At 46.7% G+C, this 16,121-nt stretch overlaps 1 protein-coding gene across 1 annotated transcript in view; it reads left to right on the forward strand.

Annotated features, from left to right (window-relative positions):
* The window catches only part of MOCOS (molybdenum cofactor sulfurase), an 869,883-nt gene that overhangs the window by 212,600 nt on the left and 641,162 nt on the right, over window positions 1–16,121 (forward strand). Inside the window, exon 4 of the mRNA XM_044295461.1 lies at window positions 14,063–14,470. Coding sequence (XP_044151396.1) covers window positions 14,063–14,470 — 408 coding nt within the window. The remainder of the gene's footprint in view (window positions 1–14,062; window positions 14,471–16,121) is intronic.

Here is a 16,121-nt window from a genome sequence, read left to right on the forward strand (position 1 = left end):
TGGTGTTAGTGGACCCTCTGGTGCTGGGAGAGGACGTGGCCGTTCTGCCACATCCACACGTCCTAGTGTACCAACTACCTCAGGTCCCAGTAGCCGCCAGAATTTACAGCGATATATGGTGGGGCCCAATGCCGTTCTAAGGATGGTAAGGCCTGAGCAGGTACAGGCATTAGTCAATTGGGTGGCCGACAGTGGATCCAGCACGTTCACATTATCTCCCACCCAGTCTTCTGCAGAAAGCGCACAGATGGCGCCTGAAAACCAACCCCATCAGTCTGTCACATCACCCCCATGCATACCAGGGAAACTGTCTCAGCCTCAAGTTATGCAGCAGTCTCTTATGCTGTTTGAAGACTCCGCTGGCAGGGTTTCCCAAGGGCATCCACCTAGCCCTTCCCCAGCGGTGAAAGACATAGAATGCACTGACGCACAACCATTTATGTTTCCTGATGATGAGGACATGGGAATACCACCTCAGCATGTCTCTGATGATGACGAAACACAGGTGCCAACTGCTGCGTCTTTCTGCAGTGTGCAGACTGAACAGGAGGTCAGGGATCAAGACTGGGTGGAAGACGATGCAGGGGACGATGAGGTCCTAGACCCCACATGGAATGAAGGTCGTGCCACTGACTTTCACAGTTCGGAGGAAGAGGCAGTGGTGAGACCGAGCCAACAGCGTAGCAAAAGAGGGAGCAGTGGGCAAAAGCAGAACACCCGCCGCCAAGAGACTCCGCCTGCTACTGACCGCCGCCATCTGGGACCGAGCACCCCAAAGGCAGCTTCAAGGAGTTCCCTGGCATGGCACTTCTTCAAACAATGTGCTGACGACAAGACCCGAGTGGTTTGCACGCTGTGCCATCAGAGCCTGAAGCGAGGCATTAACGTTCTGAACCTGAGCACAACCTGCATGACCAGGCACCTGCATGCAAAGCATGAACTGCAGTGGAGTAAACACCTTAAAACCAAGGAAGTCACTCAGGCTCCCCCTGCTACCTCTTCTGCTGCTGCCGCCTCGGCCTATTCTGCTGCTGCCGCCTCGGCCTCTTCCTCCGCCTCTGGAGGAACGTTGGCACCTGCCGCCCAGCAAACAGGGGATGTACCACCAACACCACCACCACCACCTCCGTCACCAAGCGTCTCAACCATGTCACACGCCAGCGTTCAGCTCTCCATCTCACAAACATTTGATAGAAAGCGTAAATTCCCACCTAGCCACCCTCGATCCCTGGCCCTGAATGCCAGCATTTCTAAACTACTGGCCTATGAAATGCTGTCATTTAGGCTGGTGGACACAGACAGCTTCAAACAGCTCATGTCGCTTGCTGTCCCACAGTATGTTGTTCCCAGCCGGCACTACTTCTCCAAGAGAGCCGTGCCTTCCCTGCACAACCAAGTATCCGATAAAATCAAGTGTGCACTGCGCAACGCCATCTGTGGCAAGGTCCACCTAACCACAGATACGTGGACCAGTAAGCACGGCCAGGGACGCTATATCTCCCTAACTGCACACTGGGTAAATGTAGTGGCAGCTGGGCCCCAGGCGGAGAGCTGTTTGGCGCACGTCCTTCCGCCGCCAAGGATCGCAGGGCAACATTCTTTGCCTCCTGTTGCCACCTCCTCCTTCTCGGCTTCCTCCTCCTCTTCTTCCACCTGCTCATCCAGTCAGCCACACACCTTCACCACCAACTTCAGCACAGCCCGGGGTAAACGTCAGCAGGCCATTCTGAAACTCATATGTTTGGGGGACAGGCCCCACACCGCACAGGAGTTGTGGCGGGGTATAGAACAACAGACCGACGAGTGGTTGCTGCCGGTGAGCCTCAAGCCCGGCCTGGTGGTGTGTGATAATGGGCGAAATCTCGTTGCAGCTCTGGGACTAGCCAATTTGACGCACATCCCTTGCTTGGCACATGTGCTGAATTTGGTGGTGCAGAAGTTCATTCACAACTACCCCGACATGTCAGAGCTGCTGCATAAAGTGCGGGCCGTCTGTTCGCGCTTCCGGCGTTCACATCCTGCTGCTGCTCGCCTGTCTGCGCTACAGCGTAACTTCGGCCTTCCCGCTCACCGCCTCATATGCGACGTGCCCACCAGGTGGAACTCCACCTTGCACATGCTGGACAGACTGTGCGAGCAGCAGCAGGCCATAGTGGAGTTTCAGCTGCAGCACGCACGGGTCAGTCGCACTACAGAACAGCACCACTTCACCACCAATGACTGGGCCTCCATGCGAGACCTGTGTGCCCTGTTGCGCTGTTTCGAGTACTCCACCAACATGGCCAGTGGCGATGACACCGTTATCAGCGTTACAATACCACTTCTATGTCTCCTTGAGAAAACACTTAGGGCGATGATGGAAGAGGAGGTGGCCCAGGAGGAGGAGGAGGAGGAGGAGGAAGAGGGGTCATTTTTAGCACTTTCAGGTCAGTCTCTTCGAAGTGACTCAGAGGGAGGTTTTTGGCAACAGCAGAGGCCAGGTACAAATGTGGCCAGCCAGGGCCCACTACTGGAGGACGAGGAGGACGAGGATGAGGAGGAGGTGGAGGAGGATGAGGATGAAGCATGGTCACAGCGGGGTGGCACCCAACGCAGCTCGGGTCCATCACTGGTGCGTGGCTGGGGGGAAAGGCAGGACGATGACGATACGCCTCCCACAGAGGACAGCTTGTCCTTACCCCTGGGCAGCCTGGCACACATGAGCGACTACATGCTGCAGTGCCTGCGCAACGACAGCAGAGTTGCCCACATTTTAACCTGTGCGGACTACTGGGTTGCCACCCTGCTGGATCCACGCTACAAAGACAATGTGCCCACCTTACTTCCTGCACTGGAGCGTGATAGGAAGATGCGCGAGTACAAGCGCACGTTGGTAGACGCGCTACTGAGAGCATTCCCAAATGTCACAGGGGAACAAGTGGAAGCCCAAGGCCAAGGCAGAGGAGGAGCAAGAGGTCGCCAAGGCAGCTGTGTCACGGCCAGCTCCTCTGAGGGCAGGGTTAGCATGGCAGAGATGTGGAAAACTTTTGTCAACACGCCACAGCTAACTGCACCACCACCTGATACGCAACGTGTTAGCAGGAGGCAACATTTCACTAACATGGTGGAACAGTACGTGTGCACACCCCTCCACGTACTGACTGATGGTTCGGCCCCATTCAACTTCTGGGTCTCTAAATTGTCCACGTGGCCAGAGCTAGCCTTTTATGCCTTGGAGGTGCTGGCCTGCCCGGCAGCCAGCGTTTTGTCTGAACGTGTATTCAGCACGGCAGGGGGCGTCATTACAGACAAACGCAGCCGCCTGTCTACAGCCAATGTGGACAAGCTGACGTTCATAAAAATGAACCAGGCATGGATCCCACAGGACCTGTCCGTCCCTTGTCCAGATTAGACATTAACTACCTCCCCATAACCATATATTATTGGACTCCAGGGCACTTCCTCATTCAATCCTATTTTTATTTTCATTTTACCATTATATTGCGAGGCTACCCAAAGTTGAATGAACCTCTCCTCTGCCTGTGTGCTAGGCCTAAATATATGCCAATGGACTGTTGCAGTGGTGGCTGACGTGAAGCCTCATTCTCTGCTATGACATGCAGACTGATTCTCTGCTGACATGAAGACAGATTCTCTGTTACGGGACCTCCCTCCTCTGCCTGGGTGCTGGGCCTAAATATATGCCAATGGACTGTTGCAGTGGTGGCTGACATGAAGCCTGATTCTCTGCTATGACATGCAGACTAATTCTCTGCTGACATGAAGCCAGATTGTCTGTTACGGGACCTCTCTCCTCTGCCTGGGTGCTGGGCCTAAATTTATGACAATGGACTGTTGCAGTGGTGGCTGACGTGAAGCCTGATTCTCTGCTATGACATGCAGACTGATTCTCTGCTGACATGAAGCCAGATTGTCTGTTACGGGACCTCTCTGCTCTGCCTGTGTGCTAGGCCTAAATATATGCCAATGGACTGTTGCAGTGGTGGCTGACGTGAAGCCTCATTCTCTGCTATGACATGCAGACTGATTCTCTGCTGACATGAAGCCAGATTGTCTGTTACGGGACCTCTCTGCTCTGCCTGTGTGCTAGGCCTAAATATATGCCAATGGACTGTTGCAGTGGTGGCTGACGTGAAGCCTGATTCTCTGCTATGACATGCAGACTGATTCTCTGCTGACATGAAGCCAGATCGTCTGTTACGGGACCTCTCTGCTCTGCCTGTGTGCTAGGCCTAAATATATGCCAATGGACTGTTGCAGTGGTGGGTGACGTGAAGCCTCATTCTCTGCTATGACATGCAGACTGATTCTCTGCTGTCATGAAGCCAGATTGTCTGTTACGGGACCTCTCTGCTCTGCCTGTGTGCTAGGCCTAAATATATGCCAATGGACTGTTGCAGTGGTGGCTGACGTGAAGCCTCATTCTCTGCTATGACATGCAGACTGATTCTCTGCTGTCATGAAGCCAGATTGTCTGTTACGGGACCTCTCTGCTCTGCCTGTGTGCTAGGCCTAAATATATGCCAATGGACTGTTGCAGTGGTGGGTGACGTGAAGCCTCATTCTCTGCTATGACATGCAGACTGATTCTCTGCTGACATGAAGCCAGATTGTCTGTTACGGGACCTCTCTGCTCTGCCTGTGTGCTAGGCCTAAATATATGCCAATGGACTGTTGCAGTGGTGGGTGACGTGAAGCCTCATTCTCTGCTATGACATGCAGACTGATTCTCTGCTGACATGAAGCCAGATTCTCTGTTACTGGACCTCTCTCCTCTGCCTGTGTGTGTGCTGGGCCTAAATATATGCCAATGGACTGTTGCAGTGGTGGCTGACGTGAAGCCTCATTCTCTGCTATGACATGCAGACTGATTCTCTGCTGACATGAAGCCAGATTGTCTGTTACGGGACCTCTCTGCTCTGCCTGTGTGCTAGGCCTAAATATATGCCAATGGACTGTTGCAGTGGTGGCTGACGTGAAGCCTCATTCTCTGCTATGACATGCAGACTGATTCTCTGCTGTCATGAAGCCAGATTGTCTGTTACGGGACCTCTCTGCTCTGCCTGTGTGCTAGGCCTAAATATATGCCAATGGACTGTTGCAGTGGTGGGTGACGTGAAGCCTCATTCTCTGCTATGACATGCAGACTGATTCTCTGCTGACATGAAGCCAGATTGTCTGTTACGGGACCTCTCTGCTCTGCCTGTGTGCTAGGCCTAAATATATGCCAATGGACTGTTGCAGTGGTGGGTGACGTGAAGCCTCATTCTCTGCTATGACATGCAGACTGATTCTCTGCTGACATGAAGCCAGATTCTCTGTTACTGGACCTCTCTCCTCTGCCTGTGTGTGTGCTGGGCCTAAATATATGCCAATGGACTGTTGCAGTGGTGGCTGACATGAAGCCTCATTCTCTGCTATGACATGCAGACTGATTCTCTGCTGACATGAAGCCAGATTCTCTGTTACGGGACCTCTCTCCTCTGCCTGTGTGTGTGCTGGGCCTAAATATATGCCATGGACTGTTGCAGTGGTGGCTGACGTGAAGCCTCATTCTCTGCTATGACATGCAGACTGATTCTCTGCTGACATGAAGCCAGATTCTCTGTTACGGGACCTCTCTCCTCTGCCTGTGTGTGTGCTGGGCCTAAATATATGCCAATGGACTGTTGCAGTGGTGGCTGACGTGAAGCCTCATTCTCTGCTATGACATGCAGACTAATTCTCTGCTGACATGAAGACAGATTCTCTGTTACGGGACCTCTCTCCTCTGCCTGGGTGCCGGGGCCTAAATATCTGAGAATGGACTGTTCCAGTGGTGGGTGACGGGAAGCCAGATTCTCTGCTATGGAACCTCTCTCCAATTGATTTTGGTTAATTTTTATTTATTTAATTTTTATTTTAATTCATTTCCCTATCCACATTTGTTTGCAGGGGATTTACCTACATGTTGCTGCCTTTTGCAGCCCTCTAGCTCTTTCCTGGGCTGTTTTACAGCCTTTTTAGTGCCGAAAAGTTCGGGTCCCCATTGACTTCAATGGGGTTCGGGTTCGGGACGAAGTTCGGATCGGGTTCGGATCCCGAACCCGAACATTTCCGGGATGTTCGGCCGAACTTCTCGAACCCGAACATCCAGGTGTTCGCTCAACTCTAATCACAAACAAACAATAGACTATTATACACATATCCTGACCCACTGCATAATTTGGCGTCTGTGTAAATGTGCCCACGGTCCGGCTCATTGCAAAAGCATATAGGGGTGTATTTTCAGTAAACTTAAAATGAACATAAAATGAAAATATAAAAAAAAAAATTAGTCTCAAACCACAATTTTGCTTGAAGCGTAAGGTAGGTTCAAGTTCACTCTTAGTCCTAAATGTTATGTAAAAGACCACGCCGCTCCTGAACCATCAATGAAAGTGTCAGTATTCAAAGGCACGCAGACAATATATTTCCAATACGGTGGATCACTGGGTTAAAATCCAGACTTCCACTTCAGTCGATCTCTTTGTCTCCTTCACTCTGGACTCCAACTCCTGGAAGGAAGTAGGACCAGCCCTCTACCTCACCTAATGGAAGCAGTCAGCAGGACACTGGAAGCTGCTGATGTCCTCTTCTAATGGAAAGTGTAAGGAGCCATCAGCAGGAGCAGACGAAGAAGTGCTGGAGCTTCTACAACCCTGCAGAAAGGAGACCTCACATACGCACTGCACTGTTGCAGCTATTTCTGGTGAAAGTGTATAGGGGCGTATTTCAGTAAAATGAGAAAAATATATACGCACTGCACTATTTAATTGTTTTCTGGTTAAAGCATATAGTGGTCTATTTCATTCCAACAAGAAATATATATTCTCAGGTCACTTCTGCAGTTATTTCTGGTGAAAGCATATAGGGCATATTTCATTAAAAAATAAAAAAAACATGTACGCACTGCATTATTTCTGTTAAAAGCGTATAGGAGCATATTACAGTAAAAAAATAAAAAAATAATTAAATATAATAATATATATATACTGTGGCAGTGGAGCTGCCAGAGGGCCATATGAAGGCCATTGAAATCGTGTATCTCACCTAGAGAAGCCTGGGTGAGAAAAGGACAGGCTAGGAAAATAGTTTTTTCCCACTTTCTTCAGCAGCTAGGCTGGTAATGAAGCAAATTAGCAGCCAGCTGAGGAACTCAGGTAAATGTGGGTTGAGTTCCTCAATCAGTCTGGGGAAGGAGCAGGCTGCGCCAAGGTCTGTGGGAGCCGGGACCCTCTAACCCTGTGTGGGGCAAGCACTGTGGTGTTTTAGGGAGCGGGGTGGTAGACCCAGATCCTGATAGAGAGGGAAAATACTGTATAGTCAGTGTCTAGACAGCCGAGGATTTATGTTTATGCTTTATGTTTTGGTCTGCTGTAAAAAGTGATAACAAAGGTGGTCGTGGCCAGTTTGCACCCAAATCTTCAGTGCTGGAGTGACCTCTTGAGTTGTGCCAACCGTCTAGGCAGAGAAGACGGCGATCCTGGAGAGCTAAGTGACCCCGAGTTGTCACAATACACACTGCACTGTTGCAGTTATTTCTGTTGAAAGCGTATAGGGGCGTATTTCAGTAAAAAAAACAACACAAATATATACGCACTGCACGGTTGCAGTTATTTCTGGTGAAAGCGTTTTGGGGTAGCATTTTTCAGTAAAATAAGAAAAATATATTCTCAGTGCATTTCTGCAGTTAATTCTGGTGTAAGCGTATAGGGGCGTATTTCAGTCCAACAAGAGAAATATATGCTCAGTTCACTTCTGCAGTTATTTCTGTTGAAAGCGTATAGGGGCATATTACAGTAAAAAAGAAAATATATACACATTTCACTGGTGCATTTATTTGTGGCAAAAGCGTTCAGTGGCTTATTTCAGTACAGAAAGAAAAATATATACGCACTTCACTGGTGCTTTTATTTCTGCTGAAAGTGTTTACTGGCCTATTTCAGTACAAAAAGAAAAATATATTCTCAGTTCATGTCGGCGGTTATATCTGTTAATAGCATGGCTGGGAGTCAGCAGGGTGGTAGCAGCGGGAGGTTGGGAGCCAAACGTGCCCAGGGTAGAGCACCTGCTTCGCAGCAGCCTACCTGCCCGATAAGTAGTGGTGCAGGGGTTCACAGAAGTAGTGGCTGTAGCAGTCAGTCATGCAGTGTTTATATGTGTTATTTTGTATTTAAGTAGAAAAAAAATACATTCTCAGTTCATGGCGGCGGCAGTTATATGTGTTGAAAGCGTTTAGTGGCCTGTATTTCAGTACAAACAGAAAAATACAATCTCAGTTCACGTTGGTGGTTATATGTGTTGAAAGCATGGCTGGGATTCAGCAGTGGGAGGTTGGGAACCAAACGTGCCCGGGGTAGAGCACCTGCTTCGCAGCAGCCTACCTACCCGGGAAGTAGCAGGGGTTCACGGAAGTAGCGGCAGTGGCAGTCAGTTAGTGCGGCGGTTAATGTGGTAAAATCTTTTTTGAAGTATTTTGGTCGAAAATCTAAATTTATTCAGCGATCAGCGCTGTGATTATATGCGGTTAAATCTTCATGATGTCTCCATGATAAATCTGCAGAGTGGGGGGCCGTGTTGCTTCGACACACTTTAAAAATAATCCTTCAGTGGAGCGAATAGATGCCACATGACCGGGACGCTCCATGACCTTCCCAGGAGCTGCTGTCGGGAGCAGCGGTTCATTTCTGAGACGTCTGTATAGTGCGGGGGGAATCCAAAGACCCTTTCCATCTAAGTGCTCCGTTATATGTGGTAAAATCTTTATTGAAGTATTTTGGTGGAAAAACTAATTACATTCAGCGTTCAGCGCTGCAGTTATATGTGGTGTGGTAAGGTGAACAGAAAAGTGTATGGTAAAGTCATGGAAGAGGTGTATATCCCACCCAGCTTCCTCAACTGGGTTAGGTAAATAAAATCCAGGACAGGTTTTCCCCTAGCCTGAGGGATCCCAGCTGAAGCCAACTGGGATCATCAAGGGGAAATAAAGCACAGTCCAGGCTGTCAGTCTGAGGAGAGGAATGCCTGGAGAAAGCCTGGGAAGCTGGCTGCCCTGCTGGCTAGAGAAGCTGAGTGCTCTGTGTGACCTGTGTTCAATAGGTGAGCTAGGATCCTTACTGTATTAGCCAGAGCCCAGACGGGCAGGTGTTTATTTTAGTTTGGTTTATGTTTTGTGGTGCTGGACCTTCACCTTACCCAGTGAATTATAACTGGGGCTGCCTGTATTGCTGGAGGGTGATAAATAAAGCAGCATTTGGACTTTAACCCCGTGGTCTGCAAGATAATCTGTCACCGCCGCCCAACCTGAGAGCGTAACCCCTTACAGTGGTAAAATCTTCAACGTTAGGCGCTGCACTTATATGCAATAAAATCTTTTGTGAATTATTTCAGTTGAAAAACAAATTTCCACCTCCTCCATTAACTTTCTCCTCTATTCATTCTCATCCTCAACACACACACTGACTTGACTCCCCCCACAGCTATATATATAAGTGGTGCCAGCACCACCTAGGGGCGAATAAAGGTAAATTACACTGCCAGCCTGTTAAAGGGAATTACAGCATAATACCATAATATATTTGATATGACATTTAGCAACAGTTTACAGTGCCCACATATAGCACATAGTGAGAAACTGCATCAAGATAATTCAAGCGTGGATCAGCCAGGTTTTCCACACACCAATGCCTGATGCATCAGACTAGATCATCCATGGTGTGACACCAATAATTTGACAAAAGAGACTGATTTCTTCTGGCTACCTGCCTTAGCTACTATTCTGATGCTGCAACCAGCCTGATGCCACACATCTGATGCCAAGTGCTCCTTCTTGCACCCACCTTCATCTGCTGTTACTGGTATTGCCACCCACTGCCCCACTCTGTTACCGGGTCACTTTGTGGTCTAATGATACAGCTACTGCTGCCATCTCCAAACTATGTCATTTTGCCACTCTGTGGTATCCTGCTGCCACCACCTACATCTATGTCACCCTGCTACTCTGTGGTATCCTGCTGCTGCTACAGCCATCTCCACATTATTTCACCTTGCCACTCCGTGGTCTCCTCATGCTGCTGCCATCTCCACACTATGTCACCTTGCCACTCTGTGGTCTCCAGATGCTGCCACCACCTCCAAACTATGTCACCTTGCCACTCGGTGGCCTCATCATACTGCTGCCATCGACAGACTCTGTCATTGTGCCACTCTTTCAAAGTGTTTTTTCGATAAAAATGATGGGTGACTGAAAAACTCCTTTTGCTGTATGGACCAAATGACGTTGTGTGACATCTGAAAGTGTGAGGAAAATACATATTATGAAACAAAAAGTACATGAAAACAATGACAACCTCCTGATGCGGCTGCTACCTCCAGACTCAGTCATTGTGCCACTCGGTGGCCTCCTCATACTGCCACCACCTCTAGACTCTGTTATTGTACTTCTCAGTGGCCTCCTCATACTGCTGCCAACTCCAGACCCTGTCATTGGGCCACTCTGTGGTATCCTCATGCTGCTTCCACCTCACCACTATGTCATAGGTCCACTCTGTGGATTTCTCATGCTTTTCACACCCTCCCCACTTCATGACTTGTCCACTATTTTGCCTTTCGGCCTTACTGACATCATCATTTATTTAATCCTTTCTTCTGATCTGTCAGAAGGAAGGAAAAATGAGACGCACAACGGATCCTGTCTGTGTAGCAGCTGTAAGGCCTGTATGGTCCTATCAGAATTGGCTTGTAATTTGGTACCCAAAAGCAGGAGTGGGTAGAAAACACAGAAGACATGCAAATATTCCATTCACGTGTCATCTCTGTTCGGGGGGGCTCTACTTGTATGCGCATTTAGTAGAACAGGTTCTAATAACATCTATGTGGAATCAGCTGGCGTCGGTGTAAAACAAGTGCGCTTCTTCTTGGCACTGACATTGACCTGTAAGGCTGAGTTCATACTTGAGTTTATTTGGTCAGTTTTGGCCCTGTGACTGCCCTAATATGTGAAGTGTGCAGTGATTCTAAGAGCAACGCCTGTCATCTGCATGTCATACGGACTCACAGTATTATTTCACTGCCAAAGCAGACTCCCTATGCGTATTACTACAAGGCACAGTGTTCTACACCACTATAAAGGTTCTCAACAGCCAGGAAATAGATGTTTTTGACGCGATTCACCGTACATAAATTTGGATAAAAGCAAATTTTCCCGAAAAATTCGGCGAATCCATTTTTTTTTTTAATCGCTCATCTCTAGTAATAATATTACAGGCTATAGCTACTAGAGATGGGTTGTTGATCCAGGGAGTTATTCTGATTGCCAGATTGGAGTCAGGAAGGATTTTTTTCCCCCTTAAGTCGGGAAAATAGGCTTTTACCTCACAAGTTTTTTTTGCCTTCCTCTGGATCAATTTGCAGGATACCAGGCCGAACTGGATGGACAGATGTCTTTTTTAGGCCTTAGAAACTATGGTACTATATTACTATGTATATAAGAGAAGAGTGATTTGTGTCTGAAAACACACAATAGGGTACCTCTTTGGCACACAGGGACGACCACAGTTTCAAGGTTTTTTGGTATAAATTATATTTTATTGTTCAGTTGACAACGCGTTTCGGAGTTTATAACTCCTTTATCAAGTCTTAGGGGCGCCAATAGCAATGGGCAACAGGCAGAAGAAGGCCGGGTGGCTGGGGACTCCTGCTGTAGTAGCTGATGCTGCATCTGCTACTACAGCAGGAGTCCCCAGCCACCCGGCCATCTTCTGCCTGTTGTCCCTTGCTGTTGGCGCCCCTAAGACTTGATAAAGGAGTTATAAACTCCGAAACGCGTTGTCAACTGAACAATAAATATTATTTATACCAAAATATCTTGAAACTGTGGTCTTCCCTGTGCACCAAAGAGGTACCCTATCGTGTGTTTTCAGCACAAATCACTCCTCTCGCCCTCAACAATTCCAAGGAGTTTTTGGCACCTCCATCCAAAGGGATTGAACGGGTACCGGCAGCACGGACCTCCCACACCCTCCCGTCCTATTGTGTGTCTAAACCTGTTGTGAGCGAACACCTGCGCAACACCCAAAGGTGAGCACACTCAATCCATCACGTTTATCTGCGTATCATCGCTTACTACCCTATGAGCGCCTCTCCATTTTTCTATCTTGCCATAATTACTATGTATATAAGGGCTGCCTTGAGTGAGATGTCTGACTGCTGGGATACTCAGCAGCATATTGAATGTGTAGGACTACAAGTCCCAGCTGTACAATGACACTGCTGATACACACAGGATCTTCCCCCTACCTGTTCTTTGCAATGCTCTGCAGACCTCCTCCAGTCTGTCAGCTCTGTGTCTGCAGGATGAGGAGGGAAGATCCTGAGCATGTCTCTTCACTGCCTGCAGCTGCTCAGCAAAGCCTCCAGCCCTGAGTCTGTGTTGCTGATAGTAGAAGGAGCTAATCTTTCTTGAAAAATCCAGTGGGGGGCAGACACAGGGCAGACAGTAGCAGACGGTGTGTGGCCAGCACAATGATGTCTTGTGCACAGACACAGAACTGCTCCCTCAGTCTTGTACACAAAACATCATCAGAGCAGGGGGAGAAGCTGACATAACATCTGATAAAAGGTCCACTGCAGATGAAGTAAGTAAATTGAAAACCCCTTATATTTCACTAGTTAGAAACATACAAAGAACAAAAAAATAACTCAGACAAGCCCTTTCAGTTACCTTTTATACAATTGCTTTTTCCTTATAAAGTTACAGGTAAATGCAGTCAGGTCCATAAATATTGGGACATCGACATAATTGTAATTTTTTTGGCTCTATACACCACCACAATGGATTTGAAATGAGACTAACAAGATATGCTTTAACTGCAGAACGTCAGCTTTAATTTGAGGGTATTTACTTCCAAATCAGGTGAATGGTGTAGGAATTACAACAGTTTGCATATGTGCCTCCCACTTGTTAATGAACCAAAAGTAATGGGACAATTGGCTTTTCAGCTGTTCCATGTGCGTTATTCCCTCATTATCCCAATTACAATGAGCAGTTAAAGGATTCAGAGTTCATTTTAAGTGTGCTATTTGCATTTAGAATCTGTTGCTGTCAACTCTCAAGCTTAGATCCAAAGAGCTGCCACTATCAGTGAAGCAAGCCATAATTAGGCTGAAAAAACCCAAAACAAACCCATCAGAGAGATAGCAAAAACATTAGGCGTGGCCAAAACAACTGTTTGGGACATTTTTAAAAAGAAGGAACGCACCGGTGAGCTCAACAACACCAAAAGACCCGGAAGACCACGGCAAACAACTGTGGTGGATGACCGAAGAATTATTTCCCTGGTGAAGAAAACACCCTTCACAACAGTTGGCCAGATCAAGAACACTCTCCAGGAGGTAGGCATATGTGTGTCAAAGTCAACAATCAAGAGAAGACTTCACCAGAGTGAATACAGAGGTTTCACCACAAGATGTAAACCATTGGTGAGCCTCAAAAACAGAAAGGCCAGATTAGAGTTTGCCAAACGACATCTAAAAAAGCCTTAACAGTTCTAGAACAACATCCTATGGACAGGTGTTCCAGACTTCAGGTTGTAATTGACTGCAAAGGATTTGCAACCAAGTATTAAAAAGTGAAAGTTTGATTTATGATTATTATTCTGTCCCATTACTTTTGGTTCCTTAAAAAGTGGGAGGCACATATGCAAACTGTTGTAATTCCTACACCGTTCACCTGATTTTAATGTAAATGCCCTCAAATTAAAGCTGACAGTCTACAGTTAAAGCACATCTTGTTCATTTCATTGCAAATCCATTGTGGTGGTGTATAGAGCCAAAAATGTTAGAATTGTGTTGATGTCCCAATATTTATGGACCTGGCTGTATGTTGTTTCTGCCTGTCTAGAAGCAATACTTGCAAATGGTACTGTTCTGCTTTATCCATGTATTACAAAGATTTACATGATTACAGATACAGAAATATTGTTAACTAGCTTGGAAAAAATGTGCAAACTTAAACGTATCTTATTTTTTTGTTTTTACAAAGGCTGGGCACGTATGTGGAGATAACATGGATCTAATTGATGGGCGACCTACTGGCTCTGTGAGAATATCATTTGGATTTATGTCTACATTTGAGGATGCCAAAGCATTTTTAACCTTTATTGTAGAAACTTTCATAAAAAAGTCATCACAAAGAACTGTACAAAAAATGGACTATGAAACGTTTCCGATAATCAGTCTGCCACAGTCAGAAAGCAGTGAAGAGAAAGGTATTAATTCCAGTGGAAAAATCACAGGCAGCACAAGGGTCACCCAAAGCCAAATATTGTCCAATCTATCTACACTAGAACGTGCTTGCAAATGCAAAGTTAGAAAAACCATGACAACAAATAAGGCAATCACGCTCAGTCACATCTACATTTATCCAATCAAGTCATGTGCAGCATTTCAGGTAAGACTTTGCATCAAGACTTTTAAATCTGATATTCTGAATTATAGTTAGCATCTTTTCAGTTTTTAACCCCTTAACGCCCAGGTCTATTTAGCGCTTATCAGGATGAGCGAATTTCATATTTTGAAATTAGTTCACGCTTCGTTTGGTGCAGAATTGCGTTATGGATTACATTACCACAGACCATAACGCAATGCTATGACAGCATGCATAACGGAATGCCTTTAGAGGCATTCCGTTATTCATTCAGTCATAATAGAAGTCTATGGGCTGCGAAACGAATCCATCCCATTTCCGTTATGCAGGGGAATCCTCTCTTCTGCATAACGGAAATGCCAGGCGATGTATACTTTTCATTGATAACTGGGGCGTGTACGGCTTTTTGATCAGTTTTTATTTAATATTTTGTGCCAGGAAAAGTCACCAAAAAATGGCAAATCGTCCATTTTGACGCTTTTTTGTTGTTTTGCCTTTTTTCCATATGGGATTAATACTTTTTTATTCTAATTTTGTGGGGGTGATTTGAACTTTCATTTTTTTTTTTTTTTTTTGTAAAAACTTTCTAATTATTTTTTTTAAACACTTTTTATAGTTCCCATAGGGAGCTATAACAATCAATCATTTGATTGCTATTATCATAGACTTGTGTTGGAGTCCATGATGATTTTACTACTTTCCTTTGGAGCCCTACTATAGGCAAGGACTCCATATAAAAGACTGTGCAGCAGCCTTGTGTCATAGACTATGACAGGGGCTGCAGCACCCAAGCTCCGGCTTCTGCGATCACCGCACGGGGGAGCCGGAGCATAACTGGTTTTCAGCTCGCTCAGATGCCATGGTCAGGTTTGACCATAGCATCTGAGGGGTTGAATATCTGTGATCGGCATTACAGCTGGTCGCAGACAGTAGCCACCAGTGTCTGCTGTAGGAAACAGCAAAGTGCCATCTTTAAAGACCCAAAATGTGACGTAACAGTAAGTTCATGTTGGGAAGGGGTTAATGATGGGCATTATACCAAGGGACTGGCACAAACCAAATGTGGTGCCCATTTTCTGTTACTTTTCTTTCCATCACAGGATGCGGAGCAAGACGGATCCATCATGACTAGTGTTGAGCAAACCCGAACTGTAAAGTTTGGGTTTGAGTTTGGTGTTCGGGCATTTAATGAAGCTTGTTGAAAGGCTGCAGGGCACTTAGAAGCAATCACAGCCATGACTAGCAATGGCATGGCTGTGATTGGCCGGTGCATCATGTGACCCAGCTTCTATAAAAGCTGGATCACGTGTAGCACCGCATATCAGCTCTGAGTAGTGCAGGGACAGGAAGCAGGCAGCTGAAGTGAGGGACTTCACCGAAATAATTTCACCACTAAGTATATCGTTCTATACCACAAAAGAAGGTGTACATTCACCCATACATTTTCCAAAAAAGAGCCAGTGTCACATTTCATTGCAAAAAGGGCTTCACCCCATAAAACTGCACGCATAAAACTGCACGCTGAACGGCAAGAAGGCCCTAAATTGAGAGGGGTCGCACATGGCTTGCATACAATACATGCCTCCGACATAATTTTTGGAGATCTACATGAAAATAATGTATTTGATGTAAATCGCGAGTGGGGCATTGCTGGAGACGGTGACTTCACAAGACA

Source organism: Bufo gargarizans, chromosome 5, assembly GCF_014858855.1.
Source record: "Bufo gargarizans isolate SCDJY-AF-19 chromosome 5, ASM1485885v1, whole genome shotgun sequence".
Classification (NCBI taxonomy): domain Eukaryota; kingdom Metazoa; phylum Chordata; class Amphibia; order Anura; family Bufonidae; genus Bufo; species Bufo gargarizans.